Source organism: Corvus brachyrhynchos, unplaced genomic scaffold (assembly GCF_000691975.1).
Source record: "Corvus brachyrhynchos isolate BGI_N302 unplaced genomic scaffold, ASM69197v1 scaffold97, whole genome shotgun sequence".
In the NCBI taxonomy this organism is placed as follows: Eukaryota; Metazoa; Chordata; class Aves; order Passeriformes; family Corvidae; genus Corvus; species Corvus brachyrhynchos.
Genome location: NW_008239758.1, coordinates 5183377 through 5209050, shown reverse-complemented (window position 1 = coordinate 5209050; position 25674 = coordinate 5183377). Strand labels below are relative to the sequence as shown.

The 25674-nt window shown below is 46.7% G+C and overlaps 2 protein-coding genes across 4 annotated transcripts in view; one reads left to right on the top strand and one right to left on the bottom strand.

The window, feature by feature from the left end:
• Position 1: 1 nt before the first annotated feature.
• TICRR (TOPBP1 interacting checkpoint and replication regulator) lies at positions 2-16420 on the top strand (the record flags this gene model as incomplete). The annotated part of the gene is made up of 22 exons (XM_017742556.1): positions 2-289; positions 838-1123; positions 1683-1924; positions 2191-2434; positions 2947-3082; positions 3806-3948; positions 4652-4864; positions 5515-5663; positions 6399-6493; positions 6853-6946; positions 7114-7193; positions 7518-7754; positions 8169-8265; positions 8486-8558; positions 9263-9403; positions 9890-9980; positions 10496-10557; positions 11370-11525; positions 12261-12418; positions 12605-14867; positions 16059-16163; positions 16302-16420. Coding segments are annotated over 22 exons (5472 nt in total), but the record flags the coding sequence as incomplete, so codon positions are not given.
• Positions 16421-17878: 1458 nt separating this feature from the next.
• The window catches only part of KIF7 (kinesin family member 7), a 9585-nt gene continuing 1789 nt past the window's right edge, over positions 17879-25674 (bottom strand). Inside the window, exons 4-18 of one of the 3 annotated variants that reach the window (XM_017742670.1) lie at positions 25365-25650; positions 24932-25066; positions 24566-24790; positions 23954-24156; positions 23565-23671; positions 23111-23266; positions 22606-22808; positions 22293-22490; positions 21971-22096; positions 21317-21493; positions 20800-21015; positions 20392-20598; positions 19726-19924; positions 19484-19633; positions 17879-19278 (exon numbers count right to left, since the gene is read on the bottom strand). In XM_017742670.1, the coding sequence (XP_017598159.1) occupies positions 18896-19278; positions 19484-19633; positions 19726-19924; positions 20392-20598; positions 20800-21015; positions 21317-21493; positions 21971-22096; positions 22293-22490; positions 22606-22808; positions 23111-23266; positions 23565-23671; positions 23954-24156; positions 24566-24790; positions 24932-25066; positions 25365-25650 (2971 nt within the window). In that variant the 3' untranslated portion in view covers positions 17879-18895. Of the gene's footprint in view, positions 19279-19483; positions 19634-19725; positions 19925-20027; positions 20599-20799; positions 21016-21316; positions 21494-21970; positions 22097-22292; positions 22491-22605; positions 22809-23110; positions 23267-23564; positions 23672-23953; positions 24157-24565; positions 24791-24931; positions 25067-25364; positions 25651-25674 lie in introns of those variants that run through there. The other 2 variants (XR_001864717.1, XR_001864716.1) reach the window with 2 other exon arrangements.

The following is a 25674-nucleotide window of genomic DNA, read 5'->3' as shown; positions in this document are numbered from 1 at the left end:
CCCCCGCCCCAAGCCCCCCGGCGGGAGCCGCAGGACGGGGCTGGCTGCCCGAGAGCCCCCGGAGGCGCCGCCCGAGGGCTTCGTGAACGCCGTGTTCCTTTTCTCCCCCTGCCCGCACTCGCGGAGGGACCTCCGGCAGTTCGTGTCCGGGAACGATGCCCCCTCCTCCCCTGGAGAGCCGCCCACGGCGCAGGAGCTGGCGGAGAAACTCCTGCCCAAGAGTGTCCAGGAGTTGCTTACGGAGCAGAAAATCACCCTGTTCTGGGTGGACACTGCCGACTGGGCTCAGGTAACGAGGTTACACCGCATAGCTTTCAGCTGGGAGCACTAGCGGGACATCTGCCACGCTACTTTCTGGCATAAGTCATCTTTGGGTGGTAGGGAAGCGCGCCAAGGTTCATTTACTGCCTCACAATCTTAGCAAGGGACTGAAATCTGGAACGGAATTATCGACCTGGAAGCTGAGATACATCTGCAGTGGAGTAGCTGTGCAGTGTTTATTGATGAGATGTCTTGTGCTTTGAGTTAGGGGGGTGTTACAGTTGTTCAGAATTGCAGATAAGCAGCCTGATAGTTCAGGTGTGTAGACACCAGATTTAAAAAAAAAAAGAGCTTGAAAATATTGCTAGCTTTTAGATCACTGGGAATAGTATAAACTTTGCTAGGTTCCTGTGAAGGCTGATAAAGTCCATAAAAACTCCCAGGAAGCACCGTGTTTAGATGCTTTGGATAGGTTTCCTATACCAGCTTTTCTGAAAACGTGCAGTCTTTATTTGTTTACATGGAAGTTCTCTCACTGCCAACCTTAACTTGAGACCTCTCTTACTTTTATTTCAGCTGATCGAATGCCCGGATCATGGTGGCTACTGGACAATGTTTGAAGTGATTTGTCAGATGGGAGGCACCATTTTGCCAGCTGAAACCTTGGTGCACTGTTTGAGTCACCCTAGGGCAGATGTTGCTGCTGGCTTCCTTGGGGACTCCAGGTTCCCAGTGCCACAGGCTGTGCCTTGGACCACGCTTCTGCCGCTGGATGCGACTTTGAACTGCTTGTTCTCGAGGCCATCCGTGTATCGATCAGTGTTTCCCCAGCAAGAAGGAACGTTGTTTCTCAGCATGCCTGGTAATAAAAAAAAAAATGAAAGAAAAATATAGATATATATGATAGTAACTGATCTCTCATGCAGGGTCCTTGATGAGCTTCCCTTGTGAATAGTATGTGTAGAAGTAACTTCGGATATTTAAAAGCCTAGGTGGTTTTTTTTGTTAAAGTTCTGCTTGTGCTCTATTTCTGATTTAGCCTCTTCAGTTTTCCATGCTCCTAGAAGTTTGGATGAAGAGCTCTTTGCTGGTCCCACCTTACAGAGGTGTACTCCCTTTTCTCATCCGATTATTCAGTTTAGCTAAAAAAACCCCACAGATTAAAAGCCTCTTCAAAATAAAACAGATCAGCTTTAAAGCAGCATGCAGTATGGGTGGGGTCTTTCTTTAGTGGTCGTTCCATGCACTCAGCTCCTTGAGAGCTTGGGAAGGAGGTCAGTTCTGTAACACACTTACTGCAGAATATATTCCTCATTTAATCTTGGAGCTAACTTTTTTACATTGAACTTGTCTCTTCACCTAGATGGAAAAACCTTTTTTACTTGCTTTCAGACTTTTGTTTTTATCCTATCCTTGCACAGGAGGGAAGAAGCAGGAAAGCTGTGCCGTGATCCTGGAACCTCTTGCCATGAGCCAAAGACACCTGCAGTGTCCAGTCAGCATCTTCCTGAAAGGAAGCTTGACAGGTTGGAGCTTGGCACAGGCTGGCCACTTCCTCACAGAGAGCTGGATACTGCAGAGCTCACAGGCTGAGCAGGGAGAATGTAACACATCTCTGTTTCATCAGCTGTTGAGGAGTCTAGTGGCTGAAGGACTGCACATGGTAAATCTTCCTCTTTGCCTTAAGCTAATATCTGCTCTGAAATGAGCTGTGACAAAAAGGGTGGCAGTATCATGTTGGGAAGACAATAATAGTAATAAAAGCTGCACTGCAAATTGTTCATTTGAAGCTAAATTCAGAACATTTTCATTAAGATCATGTGACTCTACAACCTGCTTGTAAAGTATCTGTGCTCCTTAGGGCTCTGTATTTCCAGATAATGTAAACTCTTCGCTTTCCCCCTTTTTTTTTTTTCTTTTAAAATGCAGGTTGCTGAGGTATCTCTGTCTAAAACTTGGTGCCCCTGCACTGCTGTTCTGTCACCACTTTCTGAGGATACTGCAGTTCTGACTGTGCTTGGTCCTGAGAAGACTGCTGAAATTCAGGGATGCAGCCTTGAAAGAGCTGTAGTGGAAGACTCTTCCCAAGGCTGTGCTACTCACCTGCCAGAGATTGTGAATAGTGTGTTGAGTAAAATTGACATGTCAGTGGAAAATTCTCTGGCCAGTCTGGGTAGGTGTCAGGAAATGTAAAACTTGCCATCTTTTGATCATCTCCAGATCTGCAGTGGAAAAAATCTAAGGTTAATGATTTTGTCCTTGAGGAGTCTCATTTTTGGGACTTGTTCATTGTGTCATCTGTAGCTGAGGCCTTGTGATGTGACACAGAAAGAAATCTGCAGGGGTGTAGCTTTCTGGCAGAGTGTTAGTTTCCATTAGCTTGCAGCTAAAGCACAGCTACATGTGCCTGGGGCCATGTTTTCAGAAGGAGGCTTCCTAAAATGTGTCACATAGGCTATCCCTGGCCAGGAAAGCCTTTGGGTGGGACGGCAGCAAGAAGGCTGCTTTTACTCGTGTGTTTTGTGTTTGAGTGAATCTTTCATCTTCTGATGTATTAGCTATGAAAATGCCTTTCCAGGATCAAAGGTTTGGGAACCTCTGCTTTAGAGCCTCTCTGAAGCCTGGGACCTTCTGCCACTTCGTTCAGCTTTTCTAATTTTTATGTATGTGTGTGTCTGCTTACAGGAGAAGAAACTCCAGTGCCAGAGTGGGTCCAGCGGGAACTGTCCCACACAGGGGCCTGGCATCCTTCAGTGCTGGAAGCGTGGTATCCTGCATCAAATGCTTGTGGAGCAAGCTCGGATCTGATGGAGTCATTCAGGTATTTTTCTGAATGTCTCTGAGTAGTAATCAAGGATTTCTGCTTCCAGTTAAAGGAGTATGGCTGTAGCGTTGCTTAGAGTTCTATAATTAAGTGCCTCTTAATTAGTAGTGCTTTTATTTCTGTACTCAGTTTACTGTTGGCTTAAATCTTGGTGTATAGACAAAAGAAAATGGGAACAGGTTGTTTGGGTATCAGTTTGTGTGGATCAAAATCTTGGTAGTTTCAAGAGTTATACAGGTCACTTAAAATGACCTTAAGCTACTTGGGAAATTACAGGCTTGAGCTTTTATGGCATGGTGAGATCCAATGCAAGATACTGAAGATGTGGTTGTGTTCTCACAGTTGGTATTTATTTGGAATGAATGAGCTTGCTTTCTTCAAAGAGCTTGCTGAGTGAAACAAGAGAGCCTAATGCAGGGCAGTTTAGAAAGCACAAAGCTGCTGATTTAGTTTTGTGGTACAGGTCAGTGCCATATCCATTGTACATTAATGTAATGCTTGTTTCCAGCTTGCCATGACCCTTCTAAGAGGGTGGTTTGGGTTTTTTGCATCTCCTAAGTGTGTTGGGGAACAGGTGCTGGAAGAGTTACTAGTGTGTGCTACTTGCATTGTATTGCTGCAGAGTGGAACCTAGAAAAACCTTGTTTCTGTCCACAGGGAAGAAGGGATACGCCTCCTATTCCCACCTTTTTTTGATAACTGTAGTGTTCTTTCATATAGGCTCCTGCAGGCTCCTTGTGCTAACAGGAAGGATGATGCAGACCAGTCTGATGTGGAGCTCTCAGAAAGTCTATCTGAGCTGTACCAGAGAAAATTCAGTGAAACTTCTGCTGCAGCTGGACCAGGAAATAACAAAAAAAGACGTATGTATACTTTGGGATTATATGTGCATGTTGTCAAAAAAAGATAATGCATGAACTGCAGAGATATGTACTCTTAAGTAGTAGCATGCTTTGGATTATTTTATTTAGGGACAGTCTCATTTATCTACTAAGTATTAGGTTTGTCCTATAGTAGAACTTGAATTACTGTAATTCAAGGCTGTGCAGTGACTGACAAAGCTGTTAAAAGCAGCATGCAGAGCTCTGCAGTTTAATTAGCTGTTGAAACAGGGACTGCTACAACTACTAGTAAATATTGCAACCTCTCAATTTTGTTCTAATTAGAGAAATAGAACACTTTCTTCTAGAAGAGTTTAATCATTGCATTTCTCTACACTAACCATAGTTGACTTTACCCTAGCCTCATGTATCTGCAAGTCCTACCCTGTCAGCTGTTTCTATTTCTGTGACATAAGATTGCCTCCTATATATATAAATTTGATTAAATCTACCTAAGTTCTTATGCAGAGCAATGTGCACCTGCTTTTTATTTGGGGAAGCAGCTGCCTACTGTGCTGCCTGTATGCTCATTTCATGAAGAAATGTGAACCTTTTGGGTCACACTTTTCTCTAGGAGGTTACTAATTTCACTTCACAGTTACAGAGTTTAGTGTTGTGCTCTACCTTGGATGGAGTACCTGTCCCAGCATGCCTGATGGTAGAACACTTTTTTGTGGCATTGCAGGTGGAGTTCCCCGAACTCCAGTCAGGCAGAAGATGAAGACCATGTCCAGATCCCTGCAGATGCTCAATGTAGCAAGACTGAATGTAAAAGCTCAGAAGTTTCAACCTGATGCTGTGCCACCAGCAGTGAACGAGAAGGTTCCACAGAAGCTTTCAGCAAAAAGATTGGATGAAAAGGTGGAAGGAAAGGAAAAGGCACTTAAAATATCAATTGGTGTGTGTTAAGTCCTGTTATCTTTCTGTCTTGATACATCCCATATGAACTCTTGATATCCTGATATAGGAGTCCATGCAGGATTTTTATGGAAGGGAGAGCAGAGAATAATGGAGTATTCAGTGCCAAGGAGCAGATCAGTGTTTGGGTTTCTGTATCTTCAGCATGGCAAACAGTAGACATTTTTTTCCCATCTTTACCCCATTTTGTTTCTGTCTCTTTACAAACTAGTGTTACAGCTGCTTCTGGGGTTAGTTTCTTGCCTTATATCCATCTGAAAAAAGCAATAAGGATTTACTTCTTTATTTTTTTAACCAAAAAAAATAGAGGGAAGCACCCATCAACGTGTAACTGGAAATGTAGTCCTGTTTACTAATTAGGTGGAAATAAAGGGCATTTCTTGACTGCTACAGTAGCCTAAAAGTTTGCTGACCTTAAGCAAACTTTGTTGATTATAGAATTGGTTTAGCTTGTAGTATGTCAAGGGCCTGGACCTGGGACTGCTTCTGTTAGTGTTCTGTGGTCTGGATGTGTCCTTGCTGGAGAAAATATTTATTACTTCCTCTGTTCCCCACTTCAGCTGGGGTGAGTATTTTATCGGTGAGGTGTGGGGAACAGGCATTTTGTTAATGTAGACCATTTCCTTGCAGACTTTCAAACAGAGGAGGAGCTGCAGTCCCACCTGACTGCGAGCTACCAGAAGGCTGTTGCTGAGGGAATTCCCTCACCTGCACGTGCCCAGAATATGATCATGGCCATTAAAAGGTTCTTGAAAATACAAGATGCCAAAGAGAAAGAGGTAGGTAAGAGCGTGTGAGCGAGGTTGTTACTGATCTGGAAGTCAGAATTTTTACTGTTTTGGGCTACCTTTCCTTCATGTTCTCTGAAGTTTTATGTGCAGTTGCACCCTGATCACTGACTGCTTCTATCTGTGAGGACTCAATAGTGAAAAACTGTGGATGGTTGTAAAGAACGTAGGAAAATCCAGTTCAGTTATCAGTTTACAACTTTGCTAAACGTTGCAAGACGTCTTTTCTTTATATTGGCCTCCTTAAAAATTCTAATTTCAAAGACAGTATTTTTAAAAATACATTCTTGCAAACTGTATTGTAAAGAAGGTGCATCTTTTGTTTTTCCATTACGTGGCAAATCTAGGCCTGGCTTTGCCAGCAAAGAGAAATCGTTCAAGGTATTTCTTAAAATCTTTAGCACTATTTACAGGCTTACAACAATCTGAAACCAAAACTGGTAAACCTGTGATTAATTGAACAAAAATACCGTGAGAGACAAATCCAGAGTGAAGAAGGCCTGAAGCTGTGAGCAAGAAACCTCTGTGATTTCAAGCTCTAAGCTGTTCTGTCTCATCATAACTGTGCTACTGAAAAGTAATTCCTTTCCTTGAAAGAAAAGGAAAAAACTGAACTACATCCAAAAGAATGTATTGGGTTGGGGGGATAACTGGGGGACAAGGGAGGAACCTGCCCTTCAGACAGGGAACAGAGTTGAAGTTCTTGCTGTCATTATGTGTCTGCAGGTGGCCTGTGTGGAAAGAGTCAGAAACCATCTCCTGAAGACCAGCAAAATGCTCAGACAGCAGCAGGGCTCACAGAAGGAGACCAAAGTCAGAGAGTATGAGACACTGTATTTACTTCAGCTTCTGAGATACTGTGGAGTTGGTTAGCAGTTTTTAATGGTGGCTTTTTTGTACAACTGGAAAAGTATTTCCATGGGGCACATGTTTCAAGGAGAATCTCTGGTTGCAGTAAAACCGTTTCATTAAATGCAGATATACCCATGCTGTGTGATAAGCACTGCAGCCTGTATCTGGAATGAGACATCTCCCTTGCCACCAAAATGAAATGCTAACTAAATTTTGCTGTCAAAAGGAACCACTTCCCTTCCCATTGCTTTTTTTGAGCACACCTTTTGCAGTAAATATGCTGTTTCCATTAGAAAAAGAGGTGGTAGATAATTACTTGTTTTCTTAGGTGCCGACTTCAGGTATTTCTGCGCCTTGAGTTGTGCCTTCAGTGCCCTTCGCTGCAAAGCAACGCTGAGGAAATGGAGCAGCTGTTAGAAGAGGCAAGTAAAGTATAAACCAGGTTGTGTTTCTGCATGGCACTGGAAATGCAGACCTGGAAACTGCTTTTCCTTTGATTTTACACTAACACTTTATATTCTTTGGTAAAATATCTGGTGCTGCAGCTGTCACACCTTAATCCATTTTCCCACCTGACTTTCTCTTCCAGATGACAGATACGCTGCGCATTTTATGTCTGACTGAAGACCCAGCCTATCTTACAAAGTTTCTAGAGGAAATATTAGAATTGTAAGTTCTTTAGCATGACTTATGTGTTGCTGGGGACTGTGGTTTGGGTTGGATGTTGTCTGTGAGTAGACAGCAATCAATAGCTTTGATTACTGCATCTTTGTAATACCCAGAAATTTACATGTGTTCTGTTTCTTATCTCTTGATTAAAGAAAAAGTAGCTGATAAGCAAGTAAACTAATTAAAAAACCCAGTTGATATTCAATTTGTTGTTTGTTTTTAAATTGACATGTAAGAACAAGGATTTAGCTCAAACCTTGGGATTGAAATACCAACAGTTTTGAGGAGGGGTGTATTTGATGTGGGTTCTCTCTGATGCTCCAGGTATATGAATTCTATACCGAAGACCCTTGGAGATATTTATTATGGTCTGGGTACACAAATACCTCCGAAGCTGGCATCTGTTCTGCCTTCAGACTTCTTCAGTGATGACTCCATGACTCTGGATAGCAAATCTCCAGGCCTTCCACCCTCTTTATCATCTGTCTTAACTCCCAGCGCTGTTTGCAGTGAGAGTGATCAGCTGGAGGAGCTGCGCACCAGATCTGCCAAAAAGAGAAGGTAATAATTCCGAACAGGAGGCAGCTTTTTGTTGGCTATAAAAATACAGTCTTGGTTCTGTATTTGTATCTTATGCAAAAGTAGAGTTCAGGAGCATTGTCTAGGAGAGGAAAAGCATGTTGTGCTGTGCAGTAGCTGACCTATATTGTTAAAAGTGATTTACTGGAGATCTCTGTGTTGGGGATTCTGTGTTCATATTAGCAAATTGTGAATGAGTTGCAATACCAACCTTAGATAGGAATAGCTTTTGATATTGCAAGTCATATCTTAGTATAGTAAGTGAGTTATCAATGCAGTTTGCAATTTCAGTTTAGGTAAACACTTCCTATGTCTCGAGTCAAACCTGAGTTTAATTGTCAGTAGGTTGATAACTGTGCTTCTGATCTTATTTTAACTTTTGTTTGTCTTCTAAAGGAATAATGTGTTAGCCAGACACAGGAGCATGACAGAAGCACCACAGAACTTGCGTCAAATTGAGATTCCCAAGGTAGCCAAGAATCCCATCAGAAAGGTAAAACTCTTCCGGAAGGACTGTGTATGAGTTGCGATGCTTGACTGCAAAAACTCTTGCTCTGTATTCCCTTAGTAAGTGTGCCCTGTAGCAGCTGTACAGAGATCAAATTGTTTCAAAGGAGAAACTGAAATAATGTGTGGTTCAGAGCTTACAGTTAATATTCATACTTAAACATAACATTGCACTGCTGCTGAGGCTGATTTCTCATTTGTTTCAGGAGAACTTGCGTTCTTACCTTGCCACTGAGAAGTCCCAGCAGGTACCTTTGTTGCAGAAAGAGGCAGTGCAAGGTATATTGACTTCTGGCTTGTTCATGGAAAGGTGCATCTTCAGCACATGTTGTCCCTGTAAATTTTACTGAGCCATGATGAAATTATGCTGAGGCATGCTGGAAATGTGAAGGAAGTTTTGCTGAGTTGTGCAAAAACTTTGAGGGGGAAAAAAATACGCGATATTCTGTGTACTTATATGCAGAAAACTTAAATTCTGTGTCCTCAAAAGAAAACCTTGACTCTTGAAATTATTTCCGTCTTCTCTGTCCTGGAAAGAAAATGGGGACAAGAATGAACTATATCTGAAAATAGGATATATCCCCACAAATACTTAATAAAAATAAATCTCACGTGTTTTCTCTCAACCAAGATGTGCTTTGGTTGAGATTTTGTAGTACACCTAATGTTCCACATGGGACACACTGACTGTCTGCTTTTTCTGCTATGGCATCTGCTTGTAGTTTATTGCTGGAATAATGCAAATAATAGAAATTCAGGAGAGAAGGCTGGAATGGATTTAGAGGAGGACATGTTCCAGTAGCAGAAAAAACAACTTTTCAAAGCTTTGTAGCCTCTAAAAAGTTGTCTTTCCATGCTGGTAAATTGTTCCTATCCCTAGTGGCCTGGCAAAATTAACTTTGTATGATTTTTCCTTTCTTTCTTTTTTTTTTCTTCTGCTTTTCCTTGTAATCTGATCTTTTCTTGCTTTTCTTGCCTCACAGAGGTTACAAAGGTAAGGAGGAATCTCTTCAATGAAGAGATACCTCCACCATCAAAAAGGTCACTGAAAAAGATGCTTAGAAGCCAGTCAGTATCTGCTGTGGAAGGCCTAAAATACAAATGCACCAGTGAGGGCAACAAAGGTAGGCTATGACTTGCACATGTAAGATTGTTGTGGAAGAGCTTTTGCTAAAATTCCTATTTTTGCATTCTTAGTTCTATGAAACAATTAGGATCTGTTTTTAATAAAGGAGGAGGTCATCGCTGTGGTGCTTGGGGATTGAATAATGATGGTATTGAAGCTGAAACCTGTTTTTTACTGAACTCTTTACATATAAAGAAAATTAAAATGCCTGGTTGAAAAAGGACCTGTGAAATAAAGATGAAGAATGAAAGTTATCTCAGTAGGTTAACTGTGTCTGGCATGGTACTATTAATAATATTGAGGGAGTGGGAAGGAGGCGTAGACACTGGACTGAAATAATGATAGCTTGTGAGTGCTGGGAGACAGCACAGTGGTTCTATATTGACTGTCATTCTTAAGCTGAAGCCTGTATGAAACTGTATTTATTTATTTGTTCCAAGTGCTTATTAATTGTGGGATGTTACACATCTTGCATGATTTTTAGATCATCGCAAGTTACTGACCAGGAGAGTTGCAGAAACACCACTACATAAGCAGGTGTCCAGGAGACTCCTACAGAAGCAGATCAAAGGCCGGTGAGTTCCTTCTGAATTTTTCAGTAAGTATTGGGTGTCTAATTAATGGATGTCTAATTAGTGGCTATGAGCAGAATTATCAGGTATCGTTGTGGTCGAAGATCATCTTCACTTAAGGCAGCAAGGGAGCCAGCGGAGGCTAAATGCCACTGGGGGAAATACTGCTTGCTTCATCATGTAAGTCAGGCTGCTTTAATTCCTGCAGCTAATGTCTGTCTGGGTTGAGTTGCTGATTCCAGGGCTTCTTCAGAAAAGGTTCCTGCTGTATCTTGTGGGCTCCAGGCTGAATTGTAGCATTTTCTTTCATGTAGAACTGTTACCTGTACAGCTAGGGAGCTACCCATACTCAATTACATGTTAATAGGAGGTGAAGTGCTCACTAACTGCTCACTTAGAGTAGCCCACAAAGCAATATATTGGTGTAGAATAGAGTACTGCTTTTCAGTCTCTGTGCAAGTTGTGTTCCTGTAAATGTGCTTAGTATGCTAAGCCCAAAATGTCTGTTGTTTCTCAAGGTCTTCTGATCCAGGTTGTGACACTGGTGTTGTAGAAGAATCTCCAGAGAAGGCCATATATGGTAAGCACTGATTTTTCATTAAAGGTGGTTTGGCTGTGTCATAGCTTGTAAGACGAGTGTGCTTTGATTTAGTTAATTTATGAGAAGTCAGCCCAAAAGTGTTGTACTGTTCTGTTGGTGGAGCACAGCTGCCTCTGAGAGAACCACTTGCTGCTCATTGCTTTAACAGCTCTGTACAGTAGAGGTTAAGAAAGAGAGGTAGATAGTAAGTCTGTTAAATGAAAAAACATGAAGGACTTGAAGGGTGAACAAGATTCCGAGCTGCTATAATTACTGTCAAACCAGCACATGCTTATTTTTAATGTAACTTCACCATGTTGTGCTGTGACCCTGCTCTGATTTCTGCTGTAACAGACAGCCACTTGGCTCTGGGGAGCGTCTCTTATGTTGGCTACTGCTGTTCCTTATCCCCAGAAGGGAAGAAAAAACCAGCACGTCTGGGCAAGGAGGAAAATGAAATTGGTAGCAGAAAGAGACAAGAGTATTAACCCATCTTTTAACCTGGATGTAACTTGCACTGAACATGGCTTTTCTAGCATTCCTTTCCAACTAAGTGCTAAAGAGGAATGAGTGTAAACATGACTTAGAGGAGGGGGCATCATAATTTAGAAGAAGATTGGTATGCATAAATATTCCAAATTCTCAAGAAAGCTGAACCTTTTCTTCACCTGCTTGCCTTGCTGGGTGAGATAGGTATCTGTAGAGAAGTTTATTCTGAGAGTATGTTCCTTGCAGTTGGGAACTGTTCCTGATGATGTGCCCATTGTTGAGGGAGAAAGAAGGCTCAATCTCCAATGTCCTTGCCTTTGCAGAAGCAGGTTTGAGAAGAAGTCCACGCATCAAACAGCTGTCTTTGAATAGGACCTGCTCTGGTGCTTTCTATTCCACTACACAGCCCAGCTCAAAAAATTCAGAGCACCTCTGCCAGAGACAAGAAAAGGAGAGCTGTAAACTGCAGGATGTAGAAGGTACTGAGTGGGATTTGAGCAGACTGATACTGCTGATCTGAAAAGCTGGCATGGATAGCTCTGAGTTTGATTTGATTTGGCTCTACAAGAGACTGTAAGAAGCTAAGAGCTGTCATGTAATATCTTCTGTAGACAGAAATTCATCCTCAGTAATTATTTTTTTTAATTGGTAATCTGAATTTTGAGGATGGTAAGGCAGCTATTTTGAATTCACTGCCAACTTAACAAACCAGTCAGGCTCATCTAACAGAATACCACTGATTGTCAGTCTGCATTCCTTACATGCAGTGAAATCCTTGTAAAATATGGGACAGAAATCCTATAGCTTACTTTCAGTCTACTCTGTGGCAGCATAAAGCAATGACGGATGGGATCTTCTTTGCAGGCTTTCTCAGTAGGATTATCAGCTAAAAATGGTGACACTTAGTTCTTTATATTCTACTTATTAGAATCCTTAGTCATGAACCAGAACTATCTAAAGCTACAAGCTATAAATAGAATAAGAGGCTGAGGTATTTTGTACCTTTTTTTACCATTGGAGCACTCTTCCTACAGATGGATATTAATTTCATAATGGGAAATAACAATAATTCTGATGAAGCTTTAACACTTGGCTAGAAAAGCACATGCCAGGGATATGAGCTTTTTACACTACTTTTCCACACACCTGATGTGATTCAGACAACTGTGGCACGTTACTTTGTATTAGTTAAATTGTACTGTTCCATATTATAGGCCTTAACCAGCATTCAGAGAGCCCCCCTGTCCAGACTCCCAAGAGGTTTTTCTTTGGTGCAGTCATTGACATGTGTAGTCCTGCAGTGAAGCATTCACCTGGAAGGAGGAGAACAAGAAAAGATTCCTTACACTTAGAGGAAGTCACCTCATGTCAGGTAGAAACAGTTACCTCTTTCTTCCCATCCTTGTTTTCTATTAATGTTTAGTCAGACCTATGCGTCTTAAATGTAGTGTTCTTTAAGTCTAATCCAATGGGTTTTTTGTTTTTCAAATCTTGGGAAGTAAATATGAAGATGAGTAGATGATTAAATTAAATTCTTTAATTTAATTTTCCCCTGCAGACTCCTAGGAAAACACCTCATAAATTTGCCCAGAAGCCACTGAATTCTGCCAGTAAGCTCCCAAGGAGATCGCCTCGCATTGCCCACAGGACGCCACAGAAGCTGGAGAAGACACCTGGCAGAAGTCCAGCAGCTAAGCAGACTGTAGCTAAATGTTTGGGAAAGTACTTTTCTCATCCTTCACAAAGGGTCAAGTCTCCATCTGTGCTAAGTGACAGCAAGAGGGTTCACTTATTGCAAGTAACTGCTGAGGCCTGTTGTGCAGCACAAACACTTTCCCCTCCTTGCAAAGAGTCTGGCTTGCAAACACCAAAACGTGAAGGGTTCGCAGTGCTTAAAGCCTCAAAATTACCTCCAACAGATTCAAACCCAACTGCTGCTTCTTCCCCCTCTGCCATCCAAGAAAGGTGTTTTACAGAACTTCAGACTCCAAGACGTTCCTTGAGATACCTCTCAAAATTAGCATCTCCAGGTAGTGCTCGAAGGCAAATCCTCACAAACGAAATTCAGGTGCAGTTAGATCCGTTACCTCGAACACCTAAAAGGACTCCCAGGAAACTTGAAGATCCAGGTTCAAAGTTATGTACCATCCCACTGAGTACAGAAATACCTCAGCTTTTTGTGAGGCCAGAGCCTTTCTGCAGTTCTCCACTCCGTGAAAGTTCCACAATCACTGAGACAATCTGCTCTCCTTCCCACACACAGGCTGGGGAGTCTGGTGCATCTAAACCATTTTCTCAAAAGACTCCAGGCACTTCACTGAGGTCCCTGCTTCACACATCCAAGCTGGCCACACATGATCCAGATTCTAGAGGAGAGAGCCTCACACTTAAATGTACAACGCTTTCAGAAAATAAGGACAGTCGTCATGATACTGGTGGTAACTGTTCTGTTGAAAGCCTTCAGCTTCATCAGTCTGAAAATACCCCTGTATCGGAGAAAAACAAACAGATGGATAGAGTGTCTCAAAAGCCTCCTTCAGGGGAGGACTTGGAAAACCATTTGTCTCCAAAGCCTTTTGCTGGAGGGCAGGAACATTCACAGAATGCTGAGAGAGACTGTGAGCCATCAGTTAAGGGGGAGAACTGCAGTGCAAACACCTGTGAGTCCTTCCTAAGTGATTTGCAAACAGTTAGTGATGACTTGGAAGCCAGAACTCTGCTGAGGGAAGACTATATGGGGCTGAAGGCTCCAAGTCTCAAGAGACGCTCCAGATTTGCCCTGAATACGTCGCCTCCTATGCAGAAGTCTGCTCCTGCCTATTCCTTACGCTGCACTGCAGACAGGAGGCAGCGGGAGGCTGCGGCACGGATGGGAGAGCCTCCCTTTGTAGCCAAATTCTCGACTCCTGAAAGTCATTGCAAACTCCCTTCTGCCAGCCCACCGACGTACGAAGTGGAAATTGAAATGCAAGCTTCGGGCCTGCCCAAGCTTCGCATTAAGAAAATTTGCTCTTGCTCATCGTTGGAAGTTCAAGCTGAAGCAAGTGCCAGCAAACTCAAGGGAGGAGAAAGCCCCTTTGGTGATCTTGCTATGACCTGGTGCAGCAAGCACCCAGGAAAACTAGCAGCTGCCTGTGTTTCTCCGTCCTGCTGCCGTTCTTTCCACAGTACACCTGGGAAAGGTGCAGGACAGACGTACATATGCCAGTCATACACCCCAACAAGCTGTGCCTCTAATGTCACCTCCCCATTTCCCTTGGAAGCAGGAGTTCTCCAGACACCTTCTCCAAAGCAGAAGGGGAAGACTACTCCTGATGCCATCAATGACTGGCCTCGGAGGAAGAGAGCAGCAGGCAGCACTGCTAACGGGAGCTGTGCTCAGAGCGAGAGGAATGCTGATGAACGGACGTGGGTGTCAACAGGCAGAGAGAGAACGATGAGGGTCTCGGAACACTGCAGCAGCAAAATAACGAATGCTCTTGGGGAATTTGAACTGGAAGGGATTTGCAGGCTCCAGGATCAGGCATCTCCTAGTGACTCTGAACCGAGGGCTGATGAGGACTCTGCCATGGGAGCTTTTGGCTTGAAATCTCGGAAGCGGGTCTTTACTTACCTATCACCAGAAAAGGAGGAGAGTCACGGTGCCAAGAGATCACGTGCTGATAGGTGCAGCTTGGATCTCACTGGCTGTTCCACAGATGAGAGCAACAGAAGCAAATCAAGGACAGACTCTGTACTACCTGAGAAGCCAGGAGCATGTGCTCTCAAAGCACTGGAACAGCACAGTTGTCTAGGGGATGATGATGTCTTCCTTTTGTCAGGTAATTAAGCGGCATGAAAGACACTCCACTGACGTTCAGATGTGGTTAAAAGTGGAGGTTAGACAAAAACAAGAACCCAGTTGTTTTCTGTGTAATTATCTGAGGGAGAATGAGGTGAAAGGGGAATGGTTTGTAGATGACATGGAAGATACTTATGTGGAGAGGCAGACTGGATATGAGTATTAATGATGGAAGAGATATCAGAGAAATATGAAAAGAGCAGGAGGCTGGAGGAACTAAAAGGAAAGTTTGAGAACTTGAGAGAGGATTCCAGTGGCATCCAGCTGGTGATTTGTTCAGGTTTGTGTAGATGCCACTGGCTGTTTCTGCCCAGCATCCAGCTCTGAAGCCAGCAGTCTTAAGTTTAAAGCTTGGCTGCTTCAGTGTAGACTGGAGTGTTGGTGGGGTTAATCCTGTGGGTGTTGGTGTTTATTGGTGCTCCAGTTGTCTCTGCCTGTGGTGGTGGGCCCGTTGAAAGTGGCTACCAGAAATGATTCCCTTGCTAGCAGTAATGTTGTATCAGTAGGTGTATAGGTTTAAGCTGCCTCATTGCTTTTGCTGTGGGTACAGACGAGTCAGCTGACCATGGTGAAACAGCTCTGTAAACCAGGCCTTGTGAATTTCAAATACTTAATCCAGTATTGTAGAAATCACAGGGGCTTTGGCAGGTGTTGTTCTGAAGTCATTGCACTTAGCTTTGGTGTCGTTCCTCTTGCAAGGAAAGATCTGTGTACAGAGGCAGTGTCTTACTCAACATTATAACAGAGGAAAAAGGCCGAACCTTTAAGCAACATTACTCCATATTCAGGACATGAAATAATAGCAGTGTTTAGCCTCAAGGTGGTCCTGTAAGAGACATTCTGTACCTACAGACCTTGTGTTTATATTTCTAGATCATCGTGGTTATAATAGTTTTCTTCCAGGACATGTGAATTACCTGTGTTTAATACAAGTGAAGTGCCTTTCTGCTAAAACCAGCTAAGAAAATTAAATGTGCTAAGAGCTGATTCCAGACTGCCATTTACCTTTCTTGAATGCCAAAACCCCACTGTGCCAGCCTAGAGTTTGCTTCAGATAAACTCAAAATATCACTTGTATTGATGGCAGTTTTGAGGTAGCATAAAGGCTGTGTGTGAGGCTTAGCAGATGAGTTGAGTGGTTTTGCTGCAGCATCTCACTGTGCTTCTCCAGGCTCCACACCACCCGTGGAGAGAGGACTTTCTGCCAGCAGCCTTCTAGCCCTGACCCAGTCTCCACTGCTGTCCCCACCGCCAGCTCGGAGAAGGCATGTCCAAGGTAAGCACAAGTGAGGAAAGGGCTAAGTGAGAAGTGCAGCTTCCAGTTCTTGCTGTCTCCACTTGGTATTTGGCTTCTTGGAATCACCAGTGAACTCTGGTAAATTGTGGCTCTCATGTATTCTTTCTGTTTTTTTAGAAGAGGAGTCTGATGCTGTCCAAATTACTGCCAACCAGGAGCTGTCTCCATTCCACATCATGGTTTCCAGGAGGCGTCCCCTTAGCAGGACTTACTCACGGAAAAAGCTGCTCAGCTGAAGTTTGGAGCCAGGATAGTACGGGAAACTTTGTATTATCCCAGCTGTACAACACACCTTTTAACAAAGACCTGTATTTGGTGCTGGACTGGAGCTGGCTTGTGCTGGTAGGAGACTGGATGCAAGCGCATGGCAGTAGAAATAAGGACCACTCTAAAAATTTATGGTTTCTTAAACATCACTTGCAGCATCTCTCCATCCATTCAAAGCCTGGCTCGGTCCTTCTCCTTGTGGAAGCTTAGAGTGAGTTCTGCACTCTAAGAAGGTTCAGTTCTCCCAGGTCAAGAGGGAGAATTGTCAGTTCTCTACAGCTTTCTTGTAAAATAAACTGATACGAATCTTCTTTGTGTCCCTTAATCCAAAATCTGTCTTTGGCTTTAGGGATGGGGGCTGCAGGAAGGAGGATGCTGGAGGCGAATGGGTACAGAACAAGCTGCGTGCTCCTGCTGTGTCTTGTCCTGATACTAAATGGATCCCTCTGTTAATTGCATCCAGTTTGCCACAGCTTAGTGGGAAAATAACAAGGGAATTAATTAATTAGCCGAGTGCCAAGAGTACAGAAAAGGGGAAGATAATTTAACTGGGAACATGTTTGTAGATCATGAATGGTTTGGTGTATCCGCTCCTGGCTACTGCTGGATAAGCAGATGCTGATGGAATGACTTCATTGCCCTTTTCTACAAACTTGCAGTAAGCAAGAGAGAATTGGCTGGGGAAGTGTCCTTGAGAAGTAAAACTTGGATGGAATAACTGGAGATGTCAGTTTCAAGACTACTCTTTACCAAACTGAGTCACGGATTAAATAGTGATTTAATTGCCCGTGCCACATTTGTGTTCTAACCCCATGAAGAGAGCAGGAGCTGTGGTTCAGTGCCTGAGATGTAGCCTACAAGGGGCTAAAATAGTGCATAATATTGGAAGGGCTGAATTTTTTCCCTTGGGATAGTGATCTGTTTGTGCATAGCAGGATGTTAGGGAAGTCACCCCACTGTGTCTACTGACTGCACAGGAATTGGAGAGCTATGAAGATGGTGTGAGGTCATCCTAAAACAGGGCATGGGAAACCAGAGGTTTGTTAGGTTGCTTTAAGGCTTTGAGGGGCTAGATGGGATTGAGTGGAGCTTCTTTCCTGGACACACTATTCATTGCAGGAAAGCTGTTCGTTTCCCACTGGGAAGAGGGGTGGAATCCTGTGCTTAACAGGGATTGTTTTGCTTCTGGGAGAGCTGCACCTGCTTCAAGGACGTCGAGTGACAAGCATGGAGCTCTAAATCTACTACTTACTTCCAAGTAGGATGGATTTTTTATTTTCCCTAGTGAAGATCTTTGTTTTCAACAGCAGGAAGTAAAGTCTCTGAACTTAATCTTGTGCAGCTCAGCCACAGCCAGAGCCCTCAGTAATATCCCCCCTCACTGTGACACCACTACAGGCAAGGTCAATGATGCAGGAGATCAGAAGGTGGTTCTTAGAACAGATGCTGGCTTTTAATGTGCTGTGTTACCCCTCAAGTAGTGGTTGTGGTAGCTGTTCTCATGATTTCAGGCTGAAGCAGAGGCTTGTTTTTAGGGTCAGGTAGTCAAGCAGCCCTTTGTCCCTGCCCCTTGCCCTTCTTAAAGCAGATCTCTGGGCTTTCATTTCTTGCTCTGCCGGAGTTAAACTTACGTCCCCCTTCATGAGCTGTCAAGTGTTAAGATGCAGGATTATATTTAGTCTCCCTTAAATCCAGACTGGAAGTTCTCTCCAGAATATTAAAACCCTGCTTAAAAGCAGCTTATAGGCTGCAACAGAAAACCAGAACCACTGAGTTATCATGGATGTTTCAAGACAATTCTGCTGCTGGCTGGAGATGCTCTTCCTGTGGCAATTTAATGTAGGAGGCCTACTAGATCTGGTTGGGACTACTTAAAGCAGGTATTTAGACATTAGGGCAACACTGTGACAGCAGCTGACTTCCCATGCAGTGAGATTTAAATACAACTCCTTTCCTACATAGCTGGAGTACGCGGCCCCTCCGACAACTGACCATTTCATAAAACTCACTCTGCTTTATTAGAAAAGTTATAGTAGAAATGTAAAAAACTCAGAGATACTACAAAAATCTATGTACAAGTTCTGCAGGACTGCAGCGCATCTCCCTCTGAAGCTGCCAGGGCTGAGCAAACCCTTGAGCTGAGGATTCCAAATTGTAAACAAGTTTTTAGTGTTAAGAGGCCTGGAAGGAAGGTGTCTCCTGCTTCACAGTGTTTAAGCTGCTCAGGGAGCAGAGAAAAAGTCCCATCAGTGCTGCCTGGACTGGCAGCACTGTGGAGAATGTAGGCTGGTGCTCCCACACCTTACACCCTCAACTCCCTTAGGGTGACAAGTCACATCTTTCTCAGGCCTCTGAAATGTAACAGGGTCGTAGTCAGGCTGGCGTGCGGGGTCAGCAACACCCACTGCTCCCTGCCCGGTGCCAGGTGAGTGTGAAGGCTGTCTCTAGAGCGGGTTTTTCCTCACATCTATCATGGCTGGGTGATAAGGCACTGGGCTCATGTTCAGGCTGGCTCTGCGCAGCTCCCGGCGGGGTTTGGCAGCAGGAGCCAGGCTCCGCGCTGGCTGCAGCTCGTGGGGCTGCCCCGCTCTCAGCGCCTGCTCTGCGTCCCTCTGCCGAAGGTCACCGGGGCTCTCGTTGGGCAGCGAGGAACGCCTCCAGGTCGAGGGCAAAGGGGCATGCACCAGGTCCCTGCTCTCATCCCTGGCCCGAGGGCTCTCTTCAGCGACAGCTGGAGGCATGGGCTGTTCCCTGAGGCTGGATTCCTCACAGGTGCCGAGCTCAGGGGCAGCTCTGTCCCCAGCCCCATGAATGCTTCTCTCCATCCCTGCTGAGAAAAATTGAGGGTACAGTGAGGTGAGTATCAGGATCCCTACTTTCCTCATCAAAGTTGGTGCCTGTATAGCAGTTGCTAAAGGACCTATACATGGACTGCTCTGGACTGCTCCAAGCTCTCACTGCCAGGCATGGCAACTGAAACTCCGTTTTAACTTGGCAGGAACAGCAAAGCCCTAGCCTGTGTTTCCTCTCACCTTTAGTCTGTCCAGGCTGGGGGTTCATGTTACTCAGTCTCTGGTTCAGCTCCTGGTTTGCCCACATGTAACGGCTCAGCTCCTTTTCCAGCACCTGAATCCTCGCCTCATACTGCAGCTTGCTGCTGGCCAGCCCCTCGTCCATGTGCTCTACAAGAAAAAACAAGGCTATTCCAGCCTGGGCGTCCTGTGAAAGACCAAAGCAGTGGCACTGCTGCCCGTTTGGGCAGCTGGGGGGTTACCACGGCTCTGCTGCAGCAGTAACTGCATGTTCTGCTCGTGCTCCTTCTGCTGCAGGGTGAGCTGGCGATCCATCTCCAGGCGCTGGCGCTCCACAGCTGCCTCCAGCCAGTACACCAGCTGCTGCTGCTCCTCCAGCTGCATCTCCAGCTCTGAGAAGGCAATGTGCTGCCTGTGCTGATCCTCTCGCAGTGTCACCACCTGGGCAGGGCCCAAGAGGAAGGAACACTTCAGCTCCTTCATGCCTGGGAAGATTTCCTGCCCCACTGAGCCTCAGTCAAGTTAGTTTTTTGGTACAGCTTACAGAGGTTAGTATTGCTGGGATGTCAGAGCTGCCTCGTGGAGGGAAGAGCAAGATGTGGCTGCACTGATGTGGCAGAGCCACTGCAGGGATCCATGCATCCTATGACTAGTTAAGCCCCTCTCCCAGCTGGGGGTCATGGTGCTGTAGCTTTGTGGCCTGAGTTTACAGGAAAACTACAGTATGATGCAAGGAGAAAGCTTGAAACTGAGGAAAACAAGAGTTTGGTCAGATCATAGTTTCTGTTAACAAGTGCTTTCAAGCTGTGTTAATTTCATTATGTGTTCTGGCTGGCTAATAATGTAATCACTAAAAGCCAGTAAATGAAATACAGCTCCCACCAGCACAGAAGGCAGTTGTCTCCCACCTTGTCAAAGTACTTGCAGAGCAGAGCTCGTGTCTCAGAGGAGGAGAGGTAGCTGAGCTTGGCCATGAGGTTCATCTCACACTGGGACAGCAGGCTGGCTGAGGCCCGCAGGACTCGCTGCCTGCACGTGATGGACTCATTCTTGTACTCAATGGCTGCATCCAGAGCCTCGATTGCCTCATCCAGCTGGAACAAGATCCGTTCTTCCTGCCAGGGCAGAGCTGCAGTTACTAGGGAGCAAAGGGTTTGCTCTGTCTCACCCTGCTCTAACCTTGTCATCACAATAGTGATGGTGGGAAGCTGGGATATACACTGTTTGGGATGCGGGGGAGCATCTGCTAATGACCTTGTGCTCAGGTTTTTACTTCTCTCCTACAACCTCCTGCTCCCCAGCCCCAGCAGAGGTACCTCTGGGGACAGCAGGGTGCCCTGACGCAGCTTGTTGTCGAGCTCCAGCCTCTGTTTGAGCAGCTGGTCCTTCTCCTGGCGCAGGCTGTTGATCTCCTGGCGGATCTGCTGCTGGTCGTGGGCACTGCCGTGACGCAGCTGCCCGTTCTTCTCGCTCAGCTCCTTTTCCAGGTGCTCCAGGCGGCTGGACACACGCACGATGTCATCTGTCAGGGCCTGCAGCAGAGGATGCTCAAGGGGAGCTACTCTGAAGGCAAGTCAGGCCCTCAGCCCCGTTCTACTTCCTCTGTAGGTCAAGTGACCCCCAGGCAGACGTAAGCCAAGGACTACCAAACCAATGAGCTCAGAGGCACAGCACAACCAGTCTTCCATAGAGACAGAGTTCCCACCCACTTTCCAACACCAACTAATCCTGGCCTGCAGCCCTCTGCCAGACCCAGGATGGCACCTACAATTTCCAGCCTCCACCTCTGCTGAAAATGAAGCACGGGGTTGAGGTGTCACACTCCTGTCCTACCTGGCTGGAGCGCAGCCGTTTGCTCTCCAGGCCATTCTTCTCCTGCAGCAAGGCTTCCTTTTTGGCCACAATAGCTTCCCGCTTCCTCAGCTCATCTTCCAGCTCATCCAGGGCCCGGCGCTGCTCAAGAACTTTATCCATCTCCATGTCCAGCCACTTCTTCTGTTCCTCAATTTTCTGATGGAGGGAGAGGCAAAAGGCATGTGTGTGTGCAGACAGCAGCAGCAATGCCCAGGACTCCTGGACTAAAGGGCAGTGGGGTTGAGATCAGAACAAAAGTCTCAATTTCATCTCTGCTAACCCCTTCAGCCCAGACTCCGCTGGTTTTATCCTTCCAGCTCCTCCAAGAGGCAAAGCTAAACTAAATTCCCAGCTGTCAAGGAGTTCTTGGAGGGCACATCTCCCACCACCCTTCTGCTAGCAGACAAAATTTCAAAGCTTCTTTACCAATGCCAGGATTTAGGAGAGATCCTGGTTCTGGGGGTAAGACAAGATCTTAAGTCCTCTGCTACTAGATGCAAATGACACTATGGACTGTCCTTCTCAAGGGCAGGATGGGCTCAGGTCCCTGTTTTCAGATCTCCCCCATCAGCCTGCAGTCTGCCAAGCATCCCCTCTGAACACGAATGCGGAGGCAAGGCTTGCTGTCTGTACCTGCTGCTGCTCCAAGCTGATGACAGAACCATTGCTGCCACTCCGCCGCTTCCTCTGGAAAGCCGCAATTTCCTCTGTTTTGATGCGCAGGATTTTCTGGTGCTGCTCATGCTTCAGTTCCAGTTCCTGCGTGTGAAAAAGCAGCCATGAGCATGGAGGGAGTGGGAGGTGTGAGGGCTGAGGGACAGCTTATGTTCTCCTCTATCTCTTCGGATACTCTCCGTCTTCACGCTCTCCGAGAAAATCGCAGACCACATCAGAGCCCACCCGCTGTCATCCTCACAACCACCACAGAAGCACAGCTGCTCCTGCCCTCTCCTACCTTGACTCGGTGCTGTCCCTTGTGCACCTCAGTCTCCAGCCGCCGTTTCTGCTCGCTCTCCTCACGCAGCCGCCGCTGCAGCTGCCCCTGCTGCCGCCGCATCAGCTGAATGTTCCTCTCCAGCTCCTGCACGCGCTTCTCGCTCTGTGCCGACAGCGACACCAGCCTCTCCGTCGCCTGCTTCTTCCTGCACAGAACCTGCCGGAGGGTGAAAATCGTCCTTGCCCTCGGCATCTCCCTGGTGCCCTTTGCAGAGACGCCCCCAACTCTGCCCCTGCTCAGCGCCGGGGTGGGCAGAGCCCTTCCCCCTCACCTGTGCCTTGCTCTGCGCGGCCGCCACGCGTGTGCGGTACTCCTGCAGCTTGCGCTTCTCCCCGGGGTCCCATGGCTCTTTGCCCTCCAGCTCCTGGAGCTGCTTCTGGCTGTCGCTGAGCTCTGTCCGCACCTGCTCTGCTTCCTGCTCCAGCTCACTGATCTTCCGGCTGTACTGCCTGTTCAGAGCCTGGGCGTCCTTGCCTGCAACACAGTCCCCTCTCTCACAGCCAGGATCCTGACCCTTTCTCCCCCTCCCCAAGTATTTCTGGCTACAGACACTGAATGTTCCCTTTCCTTCAGCCACTCCAGAGAAGCAAGAAACCAGTGGGAAGGGTTTCTGTCAGCTGGAGGGACGGGCAGACAAGGCCCTGCTGCTTACAGGGGAAGAGACTGAGCACAAGCAACACAGGAAGAGAAGACGGGGATGGAAGCAGAGATCAAGCACCAAGAGTAGGAGCAGGTTTCATGGGAAGTGGGTGTGTATCCCACCAGTAGTTCTGCACCTGTCTTAATGAGCTCTGTGATCAGCTCCTCTTTCATGCGGATGTTGATCGCCAGCTCTCGGATCTTCTGCTGTGCTTGCACCAGCCTCCACTCAGAGTCCTTCCCTGGCAGGCGCTCCCAGGAACCAAGCAGTGACTCCCGCTTCCCACAGACTTCTGGAACACAGATTCTCAGGTAAGGAAAGTTGTATCTTAGCAGCTGGGTGACAGAAGGATGATCTGTTATTGGATCTGTAGCCAGAGCCTGGCACAGCATTGCCCAGAGTCACCTGAAGCTTCCACCAAAACATACACCCTTGCCAGACCCTAGGAGTTCAAGTTTCTCCCTAATAAAAGCAGCTGGACTGTCAACTGCTCCATTTTTGTCCTCTGGGCTCAGGTGGGACATCAACATTACCCAGTGAAGCACCGCCAGCCCAAGAAGATTGTCCAACAACCTGTGGTTGCTACTTGCCTTTTGACAGCTCCAGCTGCTCCTCCTGAATTGAGTGGGCATTGCCTCCACTTGGCTCCTCACTCAACTTGAAAATCTCTTTCTTGCTCAAATTTTGGATCCCATTTCTAGAAGGAGAAGCAAAATAATCAGTTTGGTCTGGGCAGTGCTAAAGCTGTTCCCAGTAAGGACCCTTATGATCGACAGGCTTCAGGAGGAGATGGAAACAATAGCTGTGGTCAGGAGAGACGGTAATTAGCTCCCCAGGGAGCAGTGAGGTGTCTGGGCAGCATCACTGATCCCTCAGGCAGCATTTGCCCCCATATCAGACATGAGGGCAGAGCTGCAGCAGTGGGACAGCCAGCTCACTGCCCAGGGCACTGCACAGGGCTGGGACAGCCCCAACTCACCGGCGCTGGGACAGGGACCGTTTCCGTTCCCATTCCTCCAGCTCCTCTCCCGAGGACAGTTCTGATGGCTTCTCCAAGTCCTGGCTGAGCTCCCTCCGCAGCACCACATCTCTGACCTCAGGATCACCAGTCAGGCACTGGGTGTGGTTCGGCTGCCAGCCTGCCGGCTCCTCCTTCTGCAAGGAGGAGCTGCTGCTGAGCTTCTGGGGCACAGAATTGGAAAGAGGAAACAAGCTGTGTGAGAGCCAGTGTTAGAAAAAGCGGCTCCCAGCTGAGCATCGCTGCTAGACATAAAGAAAGGCAACAAAATGGAGCTGAGTGTATTTTCAGGAGAACTGGTGTGTTGCCAGACCCAGCTGCCTGTGCTTCTGCTGCTCAGACACTGAACAAATCTGGGACTCACCCACAACATCAAAATAAAAGCCTCAGTTTTGAAGCTGGGCTGTTTTTGCCAGAGCTGTAAAACTCCGGATTTGAACACTGAGCACAGTCCTCTGGACTATGCTTCTGACAAGGGTCACACTCAACATAAGGGAAAAAGCAATTCCTACAGTGGGGAGCAGACAGGTGAAGAGGCAGCAGTTCTTCAATGGCACAGCCTCATGCCCTCACCTTCTTGCAAAGAGCTCTTCCCGTCTGCTCAGGAAGCAGCCCCGAGGGAACCCCACCAAGGCCATGGGATGGGGCAACATCCAGTGGGGCCGTGTGAGGTCTCTGGCTGGCAGTCACCAGGTGAAGATTTTCCAGCAGTCCTGGCACACACAGGTTTGGCATTGCCATCTCCAAGCGCACATGCAGCTCCGAGATCTTATCCTGCTGCTCCTGCAGTTTGTCACTCTAGGAAACAATGAGAAAAATATGTTTACACACATGTTGATCTGAGACCTACTGCAGAGGAACCTGAAAGCTGGGCTGAGTGCCCCTGGGCAAGGAGAGGAGTGGGGCAAGTCCTGCAGAGAGAGCAGAGCCCAGAAATACCTGCAGCTTATACTGTTCCATAGCATCCTCCAGGGCAGCCAGGAAATCACGGTTCTCCTCCTCCAGGCGTTCCACTTGCCTCTGCAGCTTGGCCACTTGCTCGTCTTTGATGGACTCACACTTCTTGGTGCTCACCTGCTCCCCAAAATAAAAGAGAGGCAGCATCAGCACCCACCTTGGCCCTTCCCATGCTGAACTCTGTAAGGACACAACAGCTCTGCAGACTCAGATTTTTCCTGTAAAATATATCTCAGCTGCAGCTGAATCCAATTTCTCCCTCCCTGCTGGGATGACCATGTCTTTCTGCCTCCCTAGGGCCTCCTGGACAGGTTGCTTCTCCTCCCATCCCTCTCCTGACCCTTCCATCATGCCACGCTGGGGCTGCTGTGGCCATGAGACGAACCCAACCTCAGAGCTGTAACACCCCCATCACCTGGGCTTTTGCCAGCTTTGAGCCTTGTGCCTCAGCGCCCTGATCTTCCATGGAGGTGCTCTCAATGCCGCTATCCAGCCCGGCTGAGGTCAGTTCGCTCCTCTCACTCTCCACCGCGCACAGCCACTCCTTAAGGCGCAGCACCTGCTCCACGGTGAGGTTGCTGTCCTCCTGGAGCTCCATGAGCAGCCGGTACGCGGCGTCGGTGCAGGTGCGGTAATGGGCGCACTCGGCCAGCAGCCGGGCCGTGGCGTCCGGCGCGCAGCGCTTGGTGCCGGCCGAGCGGGGGGTGAGGCGGGGGTCGGCGCGC